This window comes from Elgaria multicarinata, chromosome 3 (genome assembly GCF_023053635.1).
Source record: "Elgaria multicarinata webbii isolate HBS135686 ecotype San Diego chromosome 3, rElgMul1.1.pri, whole genome shotgun sequence".
NCBI lineage: Eukaryota > Metazoa > Chordata > Lepidosauria > Squamata > Anguidae > Elgaria > Elgaria multicarinata.
In genome coordinates, this window is record NC_086173.1 from 22,352,795 (window position 1) to 22,374,647 (window position 21,853).

The window sequence follows — 21,853 nt, forward strand, 5'->3', positions numbered from 1 at the left end:
TCATTCTGTTTGCCTCCCTTTCCTGCCCCTGCTCGTCCTCCTCTTTTCCCCTTTCAGTAGGGGTTCCGCAAGGCTCGGTGCTTGGCCTGTTGTTGTTTTCTTTATACATGCTGCCCTTGGGTAAGCTTATTCAATCTCATGGCCTCCAATATCACCTGTATGCCGATGATACACAATTATATCTCTCATCTCCGGAACTTTCTCCTGATGTTCACGATCGTATCTCGGCATGTCTCTCAGATATCTCAGCCTGGCTGCTTCATCGTCGTTTGAAACTTAATATGGCAAAAACTGAACTGCTTGTTTTTCCTCCTAAACCTTCTCCTCACCTCTCATTCTCTCTTACTGTCAACGATGTCACGCTTACTCCGGTCAAGGAAGCTCGTAGTCTTGGCTTTATATTTGATTCCTCGCTCTCCTTTATTCCTCATATCGAGGCAGTAGCTAAATCCTGTCGTTTCTTCCTGTATAATATTGCCAGGATTCGACCATTTTTGTCTGTCTCTTCTGCCAAGACTCTCGTTCACGCACTGGTTATCTCTCGGTTGGACTACAGCAGCCTTCTTCTCTCTGGCCTTCTTTCGTCTCACATCAGTCCGCTGGTCTCGGTCCACCACTCTGCTGCTAAGATCATCTTCTTGGCCCGCCGCTCTGACCATGTCACTCCACTTCTGAAATCTCTTCATTGGCTTCCAATTCACTCCAGAATCCAATATAAACTTCTCCTGTTGACCTTCAAAGCTTTTCACGGTCTAGCTCCTGCCTATCTCTCCTCTCTCATCTCACACTATTGCCCCGCTCGTGCTCTCCGCTCCTCTGATGCCATGTTTCTCACCTGCCCAAGGGTCTCTACTTCCCTTACTCGGCTTCGTCCTTTTTCTTCTGCTGCCCCTTACGCCTGGAACGCTCTTCCAGAACACTTGAGAACTACAAACTCAATCACAGCTTTTAAAACTCAGCTAAAAACTTTTCTTTTCCCTATAGCTTTTAAATATTGAGTTTGTTCTGACTCTATACTGTTAGCTTCACCCCACCCGGTGCCTGTTTACCCTACCCTGTACCTGTTTGCATTCTCTTTCCCTCCTTATTGTTTACTACAACTTTATTAGATTGTAAGCCTATGCGGCAGGGTCTTGCTATTTACTGTGTAATCTGTACAGCACCATGTACATTGATGGTGCTATATAAATAAATAAATAAATAAATAATAATAATAATAATAATGCTCCTTCTCCTACCCCTCTTTCCGAGTGACAGGGGAGGAGTGGCAATGTGTCTCTGTTGCCTTGTCTTTCTCCCCCCCACCTCCTGAAGCTGTTTTCCCAACTCCTGTCTCTCGCTCTAAACTGTACACGACGGTGATAAAGAAACAGAACATTTGGTATGGACTCAATTTTTGTATATCTATATCTATAGTTTGACGATACTAATGTCAGATTATGTGCTCTTCTTCCCCATGCAGGACTGCGACAGGAAAGAGGAAGGAGAGGAAAGACACCCAGGGCTGAAAATTTGCACGGTCCACAGCCATGGAACCATCATCCTGGAGCAGTGACAGCCCAGCCCAGATCTTCTAAAGAGACACTTGACTCTCCCTCGAGCCTGTTTCCCCAGTGCCCTCAGCTATGGCAGGAAACAAGGAGAGGGGCTGCTCTGGTGGAACCCCCTTGGCTCACGTGAATGGCTTCCCTCCCGCCGTATACCCCTTCCCTTTCCCCAACCCGCACTTCGAGGTGCTCACCAATGGAGGCTACTTCCGGAGCTATCCTACCGACCTGCCTAAGGAAATGGCATCACTGTGTGAGTTTTGAGAAACAAACAAAGAAAGAGATGGTTGGGGTGGTGGTGGCAGGGGTGGTGGTGTGCAGAGGTTTGGGGCTCTGTGCTGAAATGATATAAGGATGTCAAGTTTTGCTGTGACACTCCAAGCTCTTTCCAGCATTGATTGGGGGCTCAGTTGCGTTGAGTGCTGCACATAGGTGATGAAATGGGGTGAGCACAGGGTGACCTATGGTGAGTGATGAGCACTTCAGCCACATAGAGATGCTGCATGGTATGGATTGATTTCTGTCCTGCCTCCTAGGCTGGCTTCTCTGCACCATGCCAATGCTGGCAAATCTGGGATTCATTGGCTGAAAGTTCACAAGCTGATACTGGGTTAGTATAGTATCCCAGGTAGGAATGCCCCTGGCATGAAGTGGATAAATGTTTTGGACTGAACTGTGGTCCAAAACCCATCTCCGTTAAGAATTGCCTGAGGGCTCAGTTCAGGGCCAGGAGCCTGTGCACAAAACAGATATAAAAAGCCATTTTAAGGAAGAAGGAGAAAACACCTCCAAAACAGTTCCCATCCCAAGGGTCTTATAGAAGTGATTAAACCGTATCTGAACTTGGCAGTAAAGGCTTTGTACAGATGGACTCTTATCTTGGGCTCCTTATCCTATTTCAGACTATATTTAGTGCCAACATTGTGTTAGGTCACAATGGGCAACTTGTGGCCCTCCAGATGTTTTGTCCTACAAACCCCATCAGCCCTAGCCACTATAGCTAATGGTGAGGGATGTTGGGAGTTGTAGGCCAAAACATTTGGAGGGTCACTATTTGTGCAACGCTTTGTTAAGTGCTGTACAGGTGACAGAAAACACATAGTTCCAGTTCAGAGAATCTATATTTTTAAGGGTGATTCACATGAATATAAAGAAGTTACAAGGTGTTGATCTTTGGGAGAGCATATTGACAGGGCAAACTAACTTTGAGGGCGATCTGACATATGTCAGGATGATGCCTTAACTCACCTTGGAAAATCTTTTGTGGGTTGAGCAAGAAGATGATGAATCTGTGATCTGAATATATTCATGAGCTATTAACTAGCACTGATTTGTTCCTGGAAGCTAACAGGCACCCACTAGATGGAGCTTCTGAACAATCTTCAAGGGCAGACCCACATAGAGCCCACCGCAGTGATCAGTCATAGAGTTTACTAAAACATGAATTGCCAGAAGCTAGCAAGTCATCAGGGAGCAGTTTTAAATATGGGCAGGCCTTGCAAGACTCATTATAGAAGCCATGTTGGTGTAAGTGTGTTTGGGGCACTACAAAGCAAAATGGCAACTGCCACAACCTAATATAAACATCTTATTAGCCAAAAGCTATTAAATGCATTTCTGTGCCTAGTATAGCTGACTGACAAATCCAACCTGAATAGGACTGGACTGGACTACAATCTGACATGCCTGTTATATCAGCATTGGACACTGAGAGTTGAACTTGGAATCTGGATACTAGGTAGCATGGGAAGAAAACGTTTGAGCTCAGAATTATTGCCAGGTCAATCCCCAAGAGTCTGGAGCTACTGAAGCCTGAACACAGAGGGTAGTATTCAGTGGTGTCCCAGCACTAGTGCTAATGATGTTATGCTGACATAAACCAATGCTTGTGCAGTGTGACTAGCGCAACAACGAAAAGCGGTAATTCAGCAGCCGTTTTCCTTTAAAACACAGGTGTGCCATATTGCGACTTCCAGAAGATCGTTCAGTTGTGTTAAAGTTCAAGGGCGAAAGCACCCACCCACGATAACACTGCTGTTTGTCACGGCATTGAAATAACAGGTGATTTCCAGGACATGGTGGTGTGTGTACAGAACAGCTTTCTATCACAAGGATATTTGGGGAGAAATTCCCGGTGGGTGGAATGAATTGGCCCACACAATCCTCCTGGCTTGGACGAACTAGGCTTTTCAGGAAGCTAGTCTTGAATGGACCACCTAGGAGGAGGGGGTGAGGAGAGAGACATACACTTGGCCTTAGCTTGTTATTTTTTTGGGATCTTGCATCACCCTTTAGGAGTTTCTGTGTTCTAATCTCATTGAGGAGCTTCCAGGGGAATGTCCTTATTGTGAAGGCACTGAAAGTAACCTCTGTGCATGAGTATGTGTGTGTGTTTCTGCACACTGTGCCTTGATCTCATGTTGGCACTTTTGAACTGGGGTGCAAGGGATGTTGTGCCTAGGGCTTGCTGGGTGTGGGTCTTCCTGGCTCCTACTGGGTTCTGTACTCCACACTTTGGGGCATGTCCCGACCGCTCTGCCCTATCCCGCCCCAGGGTGTGCCCGGGCTCTGTGCCAGACCTCTAGGCTCTGCTTGGCTCAGCTCCTCCCGCCTGCCAGTGCAGGGACTGGAGCCCTACATGCTTTCTCGGGTGCAGGTTCCGACACGCCAAAGCAGCGTCCCCACGCTGAAGGGCTGTCAGTCATTCAGGCCTCCAGCTCGCTGCGTGTCTGTACGCTTCAGGGCTGTGCGCATGTAATCCAGTGTGTGCCGGGCCCTTGCCTCAATGGGGCTACCTGGAAAGAAGGGATGCCCATTAACAGGGTTGTGCCCCTTCCTTTCGCTTCCTGGACTCTGCTGTACTCGGAACTCTTCAGTTTGGGGTCCATTCATAAAGCTTCAGTCCCAAGATTTCCTCCCTTCCACCTCTCCCAACAATGCTCCTATCCTTGCTGATCTGGAGTCTTCCGTTGCTTTGCCGGCTTTGCCAACCACAGTTCATTCTGCTGCGCCCCCACCCCGCACTATTGCCAGTGTGCTTTCATGTGTGTCTCCCTTATCCACCAGGGGGCACCCTCTGAGTTTACATAACTCAGAGCCAGATTCTTCAGTTCGGTTCAATTATGCTCTACTGGAGTGTGTTAAGTTCCTTCTGAAGTTATCTTTTTTTGGCACTTCACACATGAGGCGTAAATTGGCTTTGCTTTCAAGTCTGCTCTTAGCCTGGATGTAAGACTTAAACCGACTGCAGTGTAGATTTTTAATTTCTCTTTCAATTCTCTCTTGCTTTAACAGCATTTGTTTGTAATACACACACACAAAATCTCAAGAGGGGCTCAAATGTGCTTTGAGGGGCAGCCTAACACTGTAGAATTCTCCCATTCGTTCCAGCCCTAATCCACTCCGAAATCCTGGGCAGACAAATTTGATAGAAAATCATGGGGGGGAAATCGTTTCAAAACCCAGCAACCTGAAACTAGCATAAAATTGAACATCAACGCAACTCTTACAGAGCTCCAAATGCTTTCTGAAAGAGTCTTTTATTTTATGTTCCTCCAAACAAGGCCCAGAAATTGATCTAGTGGCAACTTTTAAAGAAGGAGGTCTGCAATTGGGGTGCCAAGAATGAGAAGACCCTGCACCTTTAGCTTGTCAGCTTAACCTTAAAAGGAGGTTAGTATGGGAAGAGATGTTCCCTTGAGTTAGGGTGACCATAAGAAAAGGAGGACAGGGCTCCTGTATCTTTAACAGTTGCATAGAAAAGGGAATTTCAGCAGGTGTCATTTGTATATATGGAGAACCTGGTGAAATTCCCTCTTCATCACAACAGTTAAAGCTGCAGGAGCTATACTAGAGTGACCAGTTTTAAAAGAGGGCAGGGCACCTACATCTTTAACTGTTGTGATGAAGAGGAAATTTCACCAGGTTCTCCATATATACAAATGACACCTGCTGAAATTCCCTTTTCAATACAACTGTTAAAGATACAGGAGCCCTGTCCTCCTTTTCATATGGTCACCCTACTTGAGTTGGCAGAACCCAAGTCAGTTTAGGGCTTTGAAAGCCAAAGCCAGCACCTTGAATTGGGCTTAAACAAATGAGCAGCCAATATAAAACTTCCACTGTGATTTAATATGTTCCCTGCAGCTAGCCCCCACCCCCAGATACTAATCAAGTTGTAGCATCCAGTAACCATGTAGGGAGCATTACAGTAGTCCAAATGAGAAGCTATCTGCACATGAGTGAGAGAGAAGACAGTTCCAGGAGTGATACCCTTTTTGAAGCTGGTGAAATGCAGCCCTGGCCACCTCTGTCTCCTGTGAATCCAGGAGCACTCCCATGATACAAATCTCCTCTTTCCAAGGGAGTATGACCCTGTCCAGAACAGGAAAATTTTAATTCCTGGATCAAGGGAACCATCAGTTCTCAACATGTCAACCTTTTCCATGTTTAGCTTCAGTCCAGTATTCAGCATCCATCCCATAATGTTCTCCAGGCTCCTGGATCCAAGGAAAATGAAAAACAGCTCAATATTATCAGCATACAGATGCCACTTTACTCCAGGGCCAGGCTTTGGACAATCTCAATTGGTTGGATATAGATACAGCTGAACCCTCAGGGATGCCACACAATAATAATTTCTGTGGGGCAGAGGCACTGTCTCCTAATGGTACTCTCAGAAACTGGTGAGACAGGGAAGAATGGAGCAAACTTCTCTCTCTCTCTTACTCAGAGGCCCATCCTCACATGACCACCCACTGCAGTTTGGTGGTCGATGGTATCAATGGTTCAGTTGCATATCACTGTCTCCCATTTGATAACTCTTTGAGAAGTACTGAAGTACCACACTACTGGTTTACAGGGAAGGTAGCAGATTCCTTAAGGCAGGGTTTTGAAAACGTCTGCTTTATAAAACTAATGAAATGCCCACGATTATAATGGATGGTGTATATATGTGTGTTTGTGTAGGGAGGGTCTGTATACTGAGCAGAAGGTAGATCTCCAGATGTTTAGGACTTTACCTCCCAGAAGCCACTGCTGGCATGACCAGTGGTCAAGAATGCTGGGAGTTGAAGTGCAAAACATCTGGAGATCTACTTTCTTCCCACCAGTTATAAGCGATCCCTATGGACATCACAATGTATATCTAGTATGTGTGTGTGTTTCTTTTTCTGCAGGATGAGGATGCTTGGTGCATATGATTGTGTGTGTGTGTGTGTGTGTGTGTATGTGTGTGTGTGTGTGTTTTCTTTCATGTGAATTGAGGTGGGGGACTCTGAATGGGTATTTCTCCCTATGCACGCATTGTAAAGTAATACATAAACTAAAGTCTAAAGTAAGGATGGACAGCTTGTGGCCCTCTGGATGTTTTGGCCTACAACTCCCATCAGCCCTATCCAGCAGAACCAATGGTGAAGGATTATGGGAGCTGTAGGCCAAAACGTCTGGAGGGCCATAAGTTGTCCACCTCTGGACTTAAAGAGAGAACAGTAATGGGGTCAGCAGTAGGTAAGGTTGGCCATTGTCACATTTTTTACAAAGATGTCAGAAAGAAGTCAGAACACTTAAATGGTCTTGCCTCTTAGGTCATTAGTGGGTCATGAAAGTTCCTCTTGTCAACCAGGGAGAGGACAAGAAGAATGGATTCATATGGTAGAGATGCAGAATTCCTAACTAACCATCTGCTCTGATGCAAAAAAAAACCCAAACAAACTGCTGAGAGGATTTTCCCTGAACCTGTTCTTGAAAAAACCTTTGCCAGGCTTTAGTTAGAGGATCTTCTGTCTTAAAGGCACGGAATGGACTTGACGATGCATTTGACGGCCGCCAAATCTATCGTTCTACCGTGGGCCGTGTTTTGTACATATCTGCAGGAGCACATGGAGTTATAGCCGTTCTCCCTCTGGTGGATGTTGATGGAACAACTGAGTTGTGTATTATCTGCGCAGTTGGAGGGCTGACGTGGTTCTCAAGGGTAGCTGCTCTGCCTGCTGCAGTATCTCTTGGGAGACCAGAAGCAAAGGAAGAGAGGGCTCTTGTACCTTTAGCAGCAGTGTAAAAACAAACGAAGTAACAACAACAAAACACAGGTGCAGGTTTGATCACTCCTGCTGTGTCAAACTGCGCTTGGTATAATTCCTTCATTATGCATTTCTTTCAAAAGTTAAGAAGAGCCCTGTTCTCTTTTTGCATCTGGTGTAGGAGAACCAATGTGGTGTAGTGGCTAGAGTGTTGGAGTGGGAGTCAGGGGATCCGGTTCTAGTCCCCGTTTGGCCATGAAGCCCACTATGGGTGACTTCGGGCTACTCGTTGACTCTCAGCCCAACCTACTTCACAGGATTCTTGTTGTGAGGATAAAACGGAGAGGAAGAGGACTAGGTAAGCCACCTTGAGTTCCTGGCAAGAGGGGAAAAAGGTAGGATATAAATGTAATAATAAATAAAATAAAAATAAAGTCTTCACATGGCACGAATGGCCCACTGCAAACATTCTCTTCCCCCTATGCAAAAGTGCTTGCCAGGTTAGCTCTTTTGGTACCTGGGGTGGGGAGACTTTTTCAGCCTGAGGATCGAATTAATTTTTGGAGATGTCCTTGGGGGCTGCATTCCAGTGCGGAGTGGTGCCAAACGCAAGGAGGCCTTTGGCCCCAAAGGCAGGGCCTAAAATACAACAGATATCAGCATATGGTAACTTAAAGCTCTTCCTGCCAAGAACTAAGCCTTAGGGGAGGCCTTTTAGAAAGGGGTGGGGCAGGGAGCAGCACCAAGTCTGGGAAACCACGCAGTCATTGGTGGTGGTGTGATGGTGGTGGCACCAGGTGAATGGGTGTGTGACCATCTGGGGAATCCCAGAGGGCTGGATTAGGCCTTTGGGGGGGCAGATTTAGCCCCTGGGCCTGAGGCTTCCCACCCCTGTCCTAGGCCCTGAAATCTTTTAGTTCAGGATGCTTTATCCTGCTCTCGTTGGGCTGCTGGGTAGTAACCTGGAGGAAGATGCCAGTGAGGCAGCCTGCACAGTTCTGCCCATCCTTGCCCTGCGTTTCTCCCTGCCTACCATGTGGACTACTGGAGAGGGAGAAGTTCAGGTCTACCTCTCCCCTTTTTCCCGTGCACACAGCTGGAACCCAGCTTGTTACAGCGCGGGAGGCAAGGGGAGAACACATAGGGGGACGCCCGGCTACCCTGCCTCTTGATGCACTGGGGAATTTAAACATATAGGGCAGGGGTCTGGGTTGCAGCCCGGCACCACGATGCTCCCTGTCCCCAGCAGTCCACGTGGTTACGAAGGAAAAGCACTGGACCAGTAGGGGCAGAGCAAGGGGATCTTTGTGGCTGGCTTCTTGGAGCGTCACCAGATGAGCGTTTTATTGCACACTTGCTACTGCTTACTCACGGTTTTTCGCACATCCTTTAGACAACACCATCCACTTCCCGCTCCTTCCGCTCGTTTCTCCATCGCAAAACAAAACCACCCAGAAAATCCACCTTATTTTTTAAAAATGAAACTTGCCGCTATTTCCTGCTGTGTGCAGGAAAAGCAGCACAATAAAAACGCCCACTAAATGGGCCACGTGGTCGTTGCTGCTTCCTCTTTACTCCCCATGTAAAGAGATCTCACTATTGTGGGACAGCAGCAGGAGGCCATAGTGACGGTAGGGAAACCTGGAAAAAAAAAAACCATCTGATGATGCCCCAATATGATTATCTGCATAAACCCAGAATGACAGCATCTCATCCAGGTTCTGCATCAACGAAGTTCAGCTCCTGTGACAAAGCTGCCTTGTGGCAGCAGCACATCACGCCCAGGGCTTGGCATGTCCTTTGATTGTGCCAAAGTGCAGCATCTGTGCAGAACGCAGGATAGGATCATTTGTGGGCAAGGCCTGGTAAAATCTCAGAACCTGGAGATCAGAGAGCAGGGGTATCCAGTGGTTAGGGCATGGGGCACCAGTGTCCTGAAAGGCTCTTTGGCTGTCGGAAGTGGAATAAATAACGCAAAATGTGCAATCAGAACCACTTTGCACATTGTATACAGATTGTAGAAGTAATCTTTTCTTGATTGAAAAATTTGGTTCCCTGGCATTTGATTCCTCTTTTTTAACTGCAGAGTCAGGAACCACATGCCAGTCTTTTTTCAAAGTTTCTGCCCATCCTACATTAGCTAGCCTTCTGCTCTTCTTGCTGGGCTCGACTTACTCTTCTCTATTCTTTATCCACACACTCTCCAGCTGCCTCAGTACAAGATCCCTTCTTTCTTCTTAGGGGCCTTTCATTTCAGGGAGGGAAGAGTATCCTCCTGTCATCACAAGTGACAATGCAAGAAAGGGGGAAAGAAACACTTTGCAACTAGCACTTGGGTCACTGCTGGAGACAAAACCATGCTTTGTAAAAGCAATGGAGGCTTTTCAAATGGATGATGATGATGATGATGATGATGATTTAAATTTATTAGATGCCTTTCCCTTTAAAAGACTCAAGGTATCTTACAGCAGTAAGATTGCAGTGGGGGAGGAGTGGGGTGTGTGTGTGTATGTGTGAGAAAGGGGGGAGGGAGGTACAGTGTGTGATTGTATGATTGTGAATGAGTGAGAGCTTTATCACACCAGCGTTATACTGTGCAATCACTGCGAATTGCATGCAAAGGACTCAGAAGTTTTCCACCTTATAATCTTTGTTGGGCAATCATGTTGGGCAATCATGAAAAGGAGGACAGGGTTCCTAGATCTTTAACTGTTATATAGAAAAGGGAATTTTAGCAGGTGTCATTTGTATGCATGTAGCACCTAATGAAATTCCTTCTTCATCACAACAGTTAAAGCTGCAGGAGCCCTGCCTTCTTGATTAGACACCAAAGAAGGCAGAGCTCCTGCAGCTTTAACTGTTGCAATAAAAAGGGAATTTCACCAGGTGCTGCTGAAATTCCCTTTTCGATACAACTGTTAAAGATACAGGAGCCCTGTCCTCCTTTCCATGTGGTCACCCTAATGTTGGGCCCAAATGCCAGCAGTGGAGTGACCACACACTGGAGACATGTGACCTCCAACATGCTTGCTCAGAATAATTTCCGCCGAAAAAGTTTCCCCATCCCTGGGCTGCCCTGAGGTTGCAGATCTCACAGGGTTTCATTTAAAGTGTTATTTTGGTTTTAACTTCAGGGCTCGTTCCCTAGAAAGCGTGAGGTGGGGGGGGGGGGAAGAGTGACTTTGAGCAGGTGAAAAGTGCTTCTCCACCAATCACTGAGTAACCACAGTTGGGCCCTGCATATCTGGAATAGGGAGAAAAGCTTCCAGGGCTAGAGAGCAAGGCTTCCAGAGCAGTTTGAGCCCCCAGTAACTGAGCTTTCAGAAACCAGGCACGGTGCTCCTCTCCCCCATTTCCCAACTAGCAGAGACATCTGAGGCCCAGGGCCGTGCTGGCTCCACGAGCTGCTAAGCCCTTCTTGTGGCAGGGCCCCCGTTACGAGCGCTGAGGCCTACTTTGGCCTGCACACTGCCTGAAATGGATTGGGACTCCCTCCTGGCCAGCTGAATGAGCTGGCAGGGCGGCTGGAAATAATTATTTCATCTGGAAGGAGAGAGCAAGGCCCAGGCAAAAAGGGAGCGGTGCTGCTGTTCGGTTCCTCTCCCTGCTCAGCTCCCTCCCATTTTTCTTCTCTCACACCTCTTGCTCTTGGACCAGCCTCCTTGGTCCTCTGAAGCTGAACTGAAGTCTGAAGAACCCGTGCTAAAATGTCTCTGGTCTCCCAAAGTGCAAAGTAATCCTGGATTGCAAGAGCAAAACGAGAAGCATTTGGGGAGTGAGGGGAGGATTCTTGGTTTCTATCCTGAACACAAATCCCATACTGCTTTGCCCCCTGCAGCAACCCATGCCCTTTAGCCACTCAGACCCCATTCCCCTGCACATAATAGGGACTAGAATCTTGGGAGTCCTGGCTCCTAATCTGTCTGCTTTCAAGAGCTGGTACGGATATTCCATTTTTCTGGAGCAGTTGGAAAATTTTCTCCTTAAGGCCAAACTGCAAACTCCTTAAGGCCAAACACCTGAAAGGGGGGGCACTTTGTAGCAGAGAAGAGGTGGGAAGGAATGGGTGTTTTAAACTCTTCCCTTGCCGGTCACTTGCCTCCAAAAGCCCTTTCTAACTGCTGCCCCCCAAATACGCCACCCAGACTTATATCTACAAGATGAGCATGGTTTAGAACACTAGTGGGGTATAAAACCATCTTGGTGGGGGGGAGTTCCAAGGAAAAAATGGCTGGCAGAGGGAGGGTTAATTACCACCTTCCCTGTGCCCTTTCTCCTCTGCAAGGTACCTCCTTCCATTTGGTGCTTTACATTGGGGCTAATGTTGCACGAGGCTGGACAGCAGTGTATAGTTTTGCTGTTATTGCTGTGCATCTAGTACTGCAGCAAGAACCAGAAATCCCTATAAAGAAGAAAGCCTTTGTGTGATGCAGGAAAAATGGGGTCTGTCTGTGTCTGCTTCAGTGTTGGAGAGAGAGAATGTACATATTTAAACAATAAATTCAATATAAAGAACAGTTTTGAAAGGGACAGGATGTTAGAAGAAGGCATACCCCATCTTAAATTTTCTGTGGTTAATAAAGGTTTATATGAGAGATCCTTTGGTAAAGTGAGGAAGTGCTCACTCCAGAAAAAACTAACTAACTAACTGAAATTGTAAACAAAATAAACTCTAATAAAGTATCACAAGGTGAAGGCCTGTGTGCCTTGCTATTAGTGATGGCACGGACACTACCCATGCAGCCATTTAACACAACAAACTTGAAAGCAATGTGGGGTTCTAGCTGCATGGGGCAAAAATTTCACCTTTAACCAGTAGCATCACATTGCCATCTAAAATGTGGCAAGAAATGTATACATTTGAAAAACACACACAAATTATGCTTTAATCGATGCATACATTTAGAAGATGTGCACAATTGGTGTGCACATTTGGAAAAAATATGCACAAAAATACAAATGATTTTTCATGTGAAAACAAAACAAAGCTTGCAATCTGATATGGACTCGAGATGGGACGAGCTTTGAGATGGAAGTCAGAAAACATTGGCAAGCTCGAGTGTTGCTGATTTGCACATCCCTAAGAATGAGACTTCACCACAACAGAAGTATAACAGAGGGAAGAGGTTCTGATCTCTTGCAAAAAAACAGTTCCAAATGTGGCATCTTTTCTTAAAAGGAACAATCTTTACAAACCCTTTAACAGTTTGCCCTGGCTTTTTAGTACTGAATAAAGCCCAATATGATCTGAATTGACCCAGGGTCAAGTTCTAAGAAAGCAAATGCAATATGCACCAATATCTGTTACTGCTCTGTAGCAGAGCACACACTTTGCATGCTGAAGGTCTTGGGATCAAATTCTGGCAGATCGCTGCCAGAGACCCAGGGCCCTGCCTTCACAACTCTGCATTGGCACCGTTCTGCCCCCCCCCCCGGTATCGCTGCTTCGGGGTGACTGCGAGTAATCTTCACTAGAGGAGGCAGTGCAGGCTTTCCAGCAGCCATTCGGCTCACCAGGCTCTCCCCCTGCCCAGCTTCTGGCAACCAATCAGAGGTCACCTGCCCAGGAACACCCCTGGCACAGTGCCAGAGCAAGGTCAGATGGCAGAAGAGCTGTAGTGACCCAGCTTCGGCAGGAAAAGTCAGGGTAAGTCCCTGACTTTTCCAATTCACAGCTTCGCAGGAAAGCTATAACCGATGCAGCGCCACTGTGGGGCTTTTAAACCATATAGAGAGTCTCCTGAAGAGGTGAATCCTAGTATAGATAAACTGTCTGATCTGATATAAGGCAGCTCCCTATGTTCTTTACTTCAGAGGGACCCTAACATAGCACCCGTGGGTGCCATGGTGCCCTCAGGGACCTCCAACAGCACCCGCAAAGCTCTCCCTGACCCCTTCAAAAAAATTATTAAAAAGCGGGACTAGCATACCTGTAGCGGAAGTGACTAGGAAAGAGCCAGATCAGCCAACAGTGCCGCTGTGGTGTCATGGATGGAGAGTTGGACAGAGACCTAGGCCGGATCTACACTATTGCTTTAAAGCGCTTTATAACAGTTTTATAGCGCTTTAAAGCAGTTAAAGCGCTTTATAACTGTTATAAAGCGCTTTAAAGCAGTAGTGTAGATCCGTCCCTGGTTCCAGTGTTCTCTCATCCATGAAACTTACTTGGTGTCTTTCAGCCAGCCAGTAGCTCTCTGCTTAATCTGTGCTGCTGCAAGGATAAAATGAGCAGAGGCACACCTTGAACCCAGACAGGTTCATGGTAGTCTGCAGGTGCAAAGGGGGTAATAGATAGTCTTGGGTGTAGATGTGGGGAGACACAATGGCCTGGTTCAGACAGCACGCTAAACCATGCTGCTTAACCACAAAACGGTTAAGGGAATATGTTAAGGTTAATGCATTCCCTTAACCATTTTGTGATTAAGCAGCATGGTTTAGCATGTTGTCTGAACCAGGCCACTGTCTGTCATTGTATACCAGTGCAGTAGAAATGTTTGATCTTTTAGAAAAACTTTCCAGATGTCTGCAGGCAAGTGTGTCAGTCAGCCTCCTCCTCCTAACTACTTCACCCATGTGAGCTGGAGAAGTACTGCAAGAAACCTGAATGGGTTGGGAAATTAATACATTGAGTTTGAGGAAGCTGAGAGAGAGAGAGAGAGAGAGAGAGAGAGAGAGAGAGAGAGAGAGAGAGAGAGGAGCGCTAAATGCCTCATGCCTCTAGAACATCCTTCCCCAACCTGGTACCCTCCAGAGGTGTTGGACCAACTCCCAGTAGTCCCAGCCAGCATGGCCAATGGTAAGGAATGCTAGGAGTTGTAGTTCAAAACCTCTAGAGGCTACCAGGTTGGGAAAGGCTGCCCCAGAAATAGCAGTACGGAAAATGCAGACCAGGCTTTCATGATTATCGCAGCGTGTTGCAGTGCATGCTGGTAGCCATTTTGAATATTCAACTTCCCTGTGGAAGTTTGCCATGGTTTGCTGTGTAATTTTAACCCGGGTAGTAGGGGTTGTTGGAGGGGGAAACAACCCTCAAACAATCATACAACAGCCAATGTAGTGATCATATGAACCAGCCCAGAGTTGAGGGTTGTTGTGACAGCAGCAGGCAGTAGCCTTGTTTTCTCTCTCTGCCCTCCCCTCTACTTGTGATTCTAACAATTGAAGCTGAGCTGGGCTACTGATTTCGAATATTTCCAATATTTGGCTGAGTTCTCCCTAAAAGGGCCACAGGACGTGACTACACCTGGATACAGCTGGAAGGAAGGGGAAGGAAGATATCTGAGGTGAGGGTGTGGGCAAAGCAATAGATGCAATGGTCCAAAGCAGGCTTTTCCAACTTAGCGCCCTCCGGATGTGTTGGACCGCAAGTCCGTTAATTCTCAACCAATTGGGTAAGGTGGGTGCAAGAGGGAGCCCCCAGGGGCCAAGAGAAAGAAAGGTCAGACAGAACCAGCTGAGAAGGCGAGTTCAATCTGCCACTCACCCATTCAACTGCAGCCGGTCTTTGTGGCTACGTTTCCATAATGTTTCCATTCTCGTAAGCACCTTTCTGGTAAATCATATTGTCTGGAGTAGGGCCCAGCAAAATTAATGTCAGCACAGGGAGACACTGGGCTACATTAAACCTGGCTGAGCATTTGTGCTCCAACTCGTCCCTATTGCACAAATGCATCTGCCAATAGGTGCCAGGGTTTTCATTCCTTTTCGACACTTACCGTAGCTTCTCCAGCCAGACCTGGCTTTCGACAGATGGGTGCTAAAGGTGTGCCAACCCCTGCAGACTGGTACTGGGCAAGACTTTTCCTGTGTTCAATCCCTAACTTGTTGGGGTGGATTATTACTGCCCCCACCGCCTGCCGAATCTCTCTGTGTTCCTGTCATGTCTAGCCCTGCTCCCCCTGGGTTGGAAGAAGGTCTTTCAGGTGATCAATCAGAATCAGACTCTGAAGTAGGAGTCGGTGCCAGAAACAGGCCTGCCTATACCAGTGGGGGAGAAAGCTCTCACGGGCTCTTCACCAGCTGGGAGTGAACCCTCTCCAGAGCTTATCTCGTAAAGGGCAAATAATACACAGTCAGTGGGAAGCCAACATTCTTCTGAGGGGGAGAGCACGGAGAGGTTAGCAGATCCTAGAGTACGCTGCAGGCGGAGCTAAAGGAAGGCGAGAGAAAGTCTGCCCAGCGGGTGTCCCGTCAGAAGCCGCCTCAGAACTAGTCTCTCTGAAGTTAATGCGTCTTGGGAAAGGGCTTTCCATTCTTCTTGAAAGGACAATTGTCTCACTTAGTTTGCATAGTTTTGTCTAGGGGAAAGTTCCTAGAGTTTAGACTCTTTTCAGGTGGGAAGAGATGTTTATTGCTTGAATAAAGCTTTGTGGATTACTTAGCAGGCCTCGTTATTGTCTCCCAAGAAGGCAGGAGGTTTTGAGAAACATGACAGCTCCCTGCCCAGCTCTTTGTTCATCTGCTCTGAAAAGGAGCAAGGAAGCCTTCTAACAGCCATCCACCAAAGTCAGCCTTGGCTGTCCTGGCTGGGAGACGCTCACGGGGGAGTCCGAGGTTCAGGCAGCTTCTAAAAGTGCTGCACACCCTTTATCTCCAGCCCTGTTTAATAGTGTTCCTCCTCCGCATGAAGTGGCTACTGGTGTTAAAGCTGTCTGGCTGTACATTACTCTCCCCCACACTGGGTAGCATCCTGCAGCAGATGAGCAGGAAATGAGGACAAAGACTCTCCCGGGCAACAATTTTGAAGAAGTCCGGAGTCATGTGCACCTAATTTTGTTTTGTGCTACTCCTTAGTACCTTTGCAACAATATGTGGGTGATATGCATGACAAAGGAGGAGGTAAGAATGCAGCACATGGGGGGGGGGGGACACACCCATGCAGCCTATGCTATAGCATTTACCAGAAGCAATCACTGTTGCCCAGAAAACTCCGTTCCTTTTCTGAGGACCAAAGAGACATACATGTATGTAGTTAGCTTGAAGGCGCTGTTTGAAGAAGTAAAGATGCTTCCTGAGAGGGAGCAATAGACCGTGGTGCAGTGGTGGGTGGGAGCACAGCTCCGGGAATTTCAGCAGGAGGGGTGGCATCGTTTGCCTTACAGGCTCTCTTTGTTCTGGTAAGTGAATGAAGTGATAATGAGGCTTTCAAGTTTTACTGTTCTTTGTGACATTAGCATAGAAGAAGTCAGAGAGTGAGGCAAACTCACTGAGTGTCAGCTGATCCTCATAAATTGGGTATTATGCTATGTACTGATCCAGTTTGGAGGGGGATGTATGTATGTTTGGAGGTAGATCTGTCCCCCTGTCTGCCACTCTGTCTGTTGTCCAGTTCACGTGTAACGAGAAAAGCCACTGTAGGTGTGTTTCCCTGTGGGATTTCTTGTGGTTATGGCAGCCCCCATTTTGTATATACGGGACGCAGTGGGGGTACGCTGAAGCTTCTTGCTGCATGCGAATCCAATGAGGGTGGGTTGTTGGGGTGATTGACAAGCCACCCGCAACCCTAAAACAGCCCATGGGTTCTGGGTGGCTTTGCAACCAGCCCCAAAACCCACCCTCACGAAAAGTTTGGTTTCGCAACCTGCCACCCATGGGCACCACAACCCACCATTGCTAACACGCTGCTGTGGGCTGTGTGAGCCAGGTCTGTCTGTCTATCTCAGTTTGTACTCTCCTTGGGGGCGAGCCTATGGGGGCTGCCATAATGAGTTTCTGCCCTTCCAAATTGATCACTCATGTGGAGAAGCAGCAAGAGGTGGTGGTGATGGCAGGTGCTTAACCCTTTCCCTGGCTGCCATTTCAAGGGGATATGATGTGGAGCAGAAGCTGCCAGTCCTTTTTCAAAAAGGGACTTCGGAGGCTAGAGTTCCGGATGTCTGTAAGGTGTAGCTTGGCCTTGACTGACTGGGCAATGGTGAGAGACTGCCAGGAAGCAATATTAACTGGGTTCTCTAGAGTTTTAAGGGAGGATCCTTGTTCATTGTTCTTGGAGTTGATCAAGAATGTAGACAGATGTTTGCTCGGTGAAGTCTGCTCCCAGTTTTAAGTAAGGAAGACCCTAAATCAACCTTCCCCAACCTGCCCCCTTCAGATGTGTTGGACTGTGACTCCCATCATCCCAGCTGGCTGGGAATGATGAGAGTTGCAGTCCAACACATCTGGATGGGGCCAGGTTGGCGAAGGTGGCCCTAAGTGCTTACTGTCCCAGTCTCTCCCTTGACACAGCACGGTAGAAGTGGGGCTAGCTGCTAGCAAGATGGAGTGCCACCTCCTCGGAGGGGCTGTTGCCTACTGACCCTGGCAGGAAGTGGGGTGGGTGAAGGGGCTCCCCAAGGCAAGCAGAGAGCCTTCCTCCCCTGCTCTGCTTCTCCCCCTTGGGTTCTGGCCCTGGGATTGTGAATGTTTTCAGTGTGTTTATGGCATCAATTTGGCTGGAATGCAGGAAGGGGCCTGAGGCTGTTCCCGTCTCCTCCACTGGCTCCAGAGTGAATCAGGCAACACACTCCCCCCCCCTCATCTTCTAACCCCCAAAACCCCTCTCTCTCTCCTTCCTTCCTTTTACACCCTCAGACTGTGTGGAGAGCAGAACTGAGAGCATCCCAGAAAGAGAGAACCAGGCCTGCACAAGGAACCCATGGACTCCAGCTTGTTTTGCTTCCTGTCTCGCCTCCAGGCATTGATTGGGTGCTGAAGCCTGCTGTGAAGATATACCCTTGTTGTTAGAGCCCTATTCTTTTACATGCAAGAGGCACAACTGTAGGGTAATGGTCAGGCATTCTGCACATAAACAGAGGACCTTGATTCTACCTGCATAGCAAGAGGGAGACTCCCAGCTAATACAGGATGCGGCTTTTTAAATGCTTTTTTTTTCCTTTTAAAAGACCTTGTCTTGAAAGATATCTGAGGGCCAGACTGGTGAACTTTCACTCCTATCTGGATTGCACAGTCAGATCTGTGGGAGGCTTGACCTAAGACTCCCTTGATTCATTCCAATTTCTGTATATGGTTTGATAATATTCAAGGCTGCATCTTCTCCTTCTGCTGTGGCAACCAGGTCCAGAAGTAATCATTGAGAAGTGTGCCTTTCCCATACCACTGCGTAGGCACAAATCAGCACGCACCCTCCTCCGGGCTAGGGGGCAGGGCTTTCCAGTCCACCAGGCAGGTTTTTGAGCCCCAGCACGTTTCTCATTTGACATATTAAACAATACATGCAAATGAACTACCCCCATAAACATAGCTTTAGGCTGTCAGGCTTCCCTGGGTGGAAACCAACCTGGAGGACAGGTAGATAAGATGTTATTCGTGTATAATATTCCAGTTCCCACACTTTAGATGTGTTGGACTACATCTCCCATCATTCCCAGCCAGCAGGCCATGCTGACTGGTAAGCCAGGAGTTGTAGTCCCACACATCTGGAAGATGTCACATTGGGAAAGCCCTCAAAGAACAAGAGTAATCCTGTCTAAAAGAAAGTATTGAAGCAGGCTGTGACACGCCCTGTCCTCCTTCACTACGTCATACAAAAGGCTTCAGTTTTGCCCTGCAAATTTGGATTCCTTTAATCGGCGTCTGTTGGTATTGATGGGGCTTCTTCCATTTATCTATTACTCGGTTCTTTTGAGCATTTCATATCCTGCTCTTCTACGCAGAGGATTCTTAGGAGAGCTAAAAATAATTTTTAAAAACAAAAAAAAGGAACAGCAACAATGGAAACAAAAACAAAAAAAGTAGTCAGAAGAGTGAGGAGATGCCAATGACAAGTAGGTTAAAATGCAGTCCAACACTAAATCTTTGACTTGAAAGATCTGGGCAAATAAAATGATATTTACCTGGTAACAAAAATACAGCAAACTTGACTCCTGGCTAAAGCTTCCTTGCATTCTCTCCTCCCTTCCTGCACCTTATTCCTTGCGTGTTATCATGTCTTATATTTAAGTTGTAAGCCTGAGGACAGGGATTGTCATGCTACTTATTTTTGTAAAGGCACAATCCTATGCATGTATAGACAGGAAAAAGTCCTACAAGTCCCAGTATTCCCCAGCTAGCAGTTGTAGGGCTTCGTTTCTGTCTATACATGCGTAGGATTGCACCCTAAGCCACTCTTGGAGCCATTTGGGCTAAAGGACAAGGTAGAAATGCTACAAGTACAAAAATAATACATTTCAAAGCTGGGATGCCACAACTGAAAAAGCCCTGTCTTGGATCTCCACCTGCCTCACCTCCAGTGATGGAGGACCTGAATGAAGGCTTTGAGGATGCATCTTAAGGTCCAGGCAAGTTCATGTGGGAATAGATGGTCACTGGAATAGATAGGCTCCTGGCTGTTTTAAGGCTTTAAATAAAAAGGTTAAAACCAGCAGTTTGAATTGTGCAGGGACAGAGGCAGGGAGCAAGTGAGTACAGGTGTTTTTAAACAACAACAACAACTGACATGTGAGATAATGTTGCTTTTGCCCAGTCTCACTTTGAAACCTAGCTGCTGTATATTTGCAGCACTAAGAGATTCTGAGTGGTCTTCAAAGGCAGCCCAATGTATGGAATACTGCAGTAATTTTGTGAATGAGAATTTCCTAGTGGGTTATGCTCCCATGTAAATTAATACATAGATTGGGATGGTGAGGAAATACCATTTGAATTTTCAGCTGCAAGCAGAAAAATGTTCTGGGTTAGACCTGGATGGAGCACTTGGATGCTGGGTTTTTCTATGGCAAAAAAGCTCCTAATATAGAGCTCCTTTTAGTGCAGGAGTAAACAACCAGGTGCCCTCCATAGCCCCCATGATCTCTCATTATTGGCCATGTTAGCATGGCCTTATGGGAGTTGCATCCCAAAGCATCTGGCTGGCACCAGGTTGCTGACCCCTGTCTTTGTGCTTGCTTACAAAAGCAGGAAGAGATGTCTAGCAGACAACTCAAATGTAAATAGCCACTCTTCTGCAGCCTCAACCTAGTGCCTGGGATTTGTAATCCAAGAATATCTGGAGGGCCACAAGTTTTCCCACCCCTGCAATAGTATAATTTGAAGATACATTGTGGCAAAAGAAAAGAAAAAAATAGTAGAGCTGCCTTTAATTTTCCTGATAGGACGATCAGGGAGATTAAAGCACTCCTGCCCAAACATGGTAAGTTCTTATACAGTTACAGGAATGAGGAATCCACTTCTCTCCCAATTTTCATGTGAAACAAGTTTGCTTCTCCACCCCTACCTCACAAGACAGTGTACTCTATCATCACAACAATCCTGTGAGGTAGGTGAAGCAGGAAGACTAGAACTCACTCAGGGCCTAGTATGGATTTCAGTCCAGGCCTCTCTTGTGCAACTCCACAATCCCGGATCTCCAGAATACTTGTTAGAATAATTGTGACAGGTGAACAAGTATTGATGTGTCTGTGTGCATTTGTGTAATTCATATGCACACTCGTATGAGCTCATTGTACCCGTCAGGGCAGGCTCCAGCATTTGGAGGGCCCTTGGGCAAGACACCGTCAATGGGGGCCCCTCGTCAGTGACTCTACCTTCTCACTTTCATGGTCACCAGCTGCTCTTGCTCCTCATCCTCTTTCTCATCAGTGCTACCACTTGTTGGCTTGACAGGCAGAGAGCAAGTAGGCAGTGGCATCTAATGCTCCTCCTTTTTACCATCTCCATTGACTAGGCTGGAGCGAGAAGCAACCAAACAAACAGGTTGCCATGATGAAGAGAAACAGCAACTCCAGGGGCATCTTGCCAGGAGGCTTCTACTAAGGTGTGGGAAACATGCCCAACCATGTTTCCCCTTGATGCTGGCCCTGGTACCCATCCATGTGCGCAGGTGTCAGCAAAGGGGATTGTAATAATAAAGGTCAGGGAAACCCAAACTGCATTTAGGAAGTCTAGTGCAGTTCTCCAAAGTTCATGAGTGATTCTTTGGCAATTCAACATGATAGCACTCTTCAAGTACTTGAAAGGTTGTCACACAGAGGAGGGCCAGGATCTCTTCTCGATCAACCTAGCGTGCAGGACACGGAATAATGTGATTAAGTTACAGGAAGCCAGATTCCAGCTAGACATCAGGAAAAACTTCCTGGCTGTTAGAGCAGTACCACAATGGAACCAGTTACCTAGGGAGGTTGTGGGCTCTCCCACACTAGAGACATTCAAGAGGCAGCTGGACAACCATCCGTCAGGTATGCTTTAAGGTGGGATTCCTGCATTGAGCAGGGGGTTGGACTCGATGGTCTTATAGGCCCCTTCCAACTCTACTATTCTATGATTCAATGCCTTTCTTCTTGTTTGTCCCCAATA

General features: G+C 47.1%; 1 protein-coding gene across 1 annotated transcript in view; it reads left to right on the forward strand.

Moving 5' to 3' along the window:
- Positions 1–21,853, forward strand: part of RARG (retinoic acid receptor gamma) — a 127,689-nt gene that overhangs the window by 47,131 nt on the left and 58,705 nt on the right. The window contains exon 2 of the mRNA XM_063119579.1: positions 1,463–1,800. Within this exon, the coding sequence (XP_062975649.1) occupies positions 1,626–1,800 (175 nt within the window). The 5' untranslated portion in view covers positions 1,463–1,625. The remainder of the gene's footprint in view (positions 1–1,462; positions 1,801–21,853) is intronic.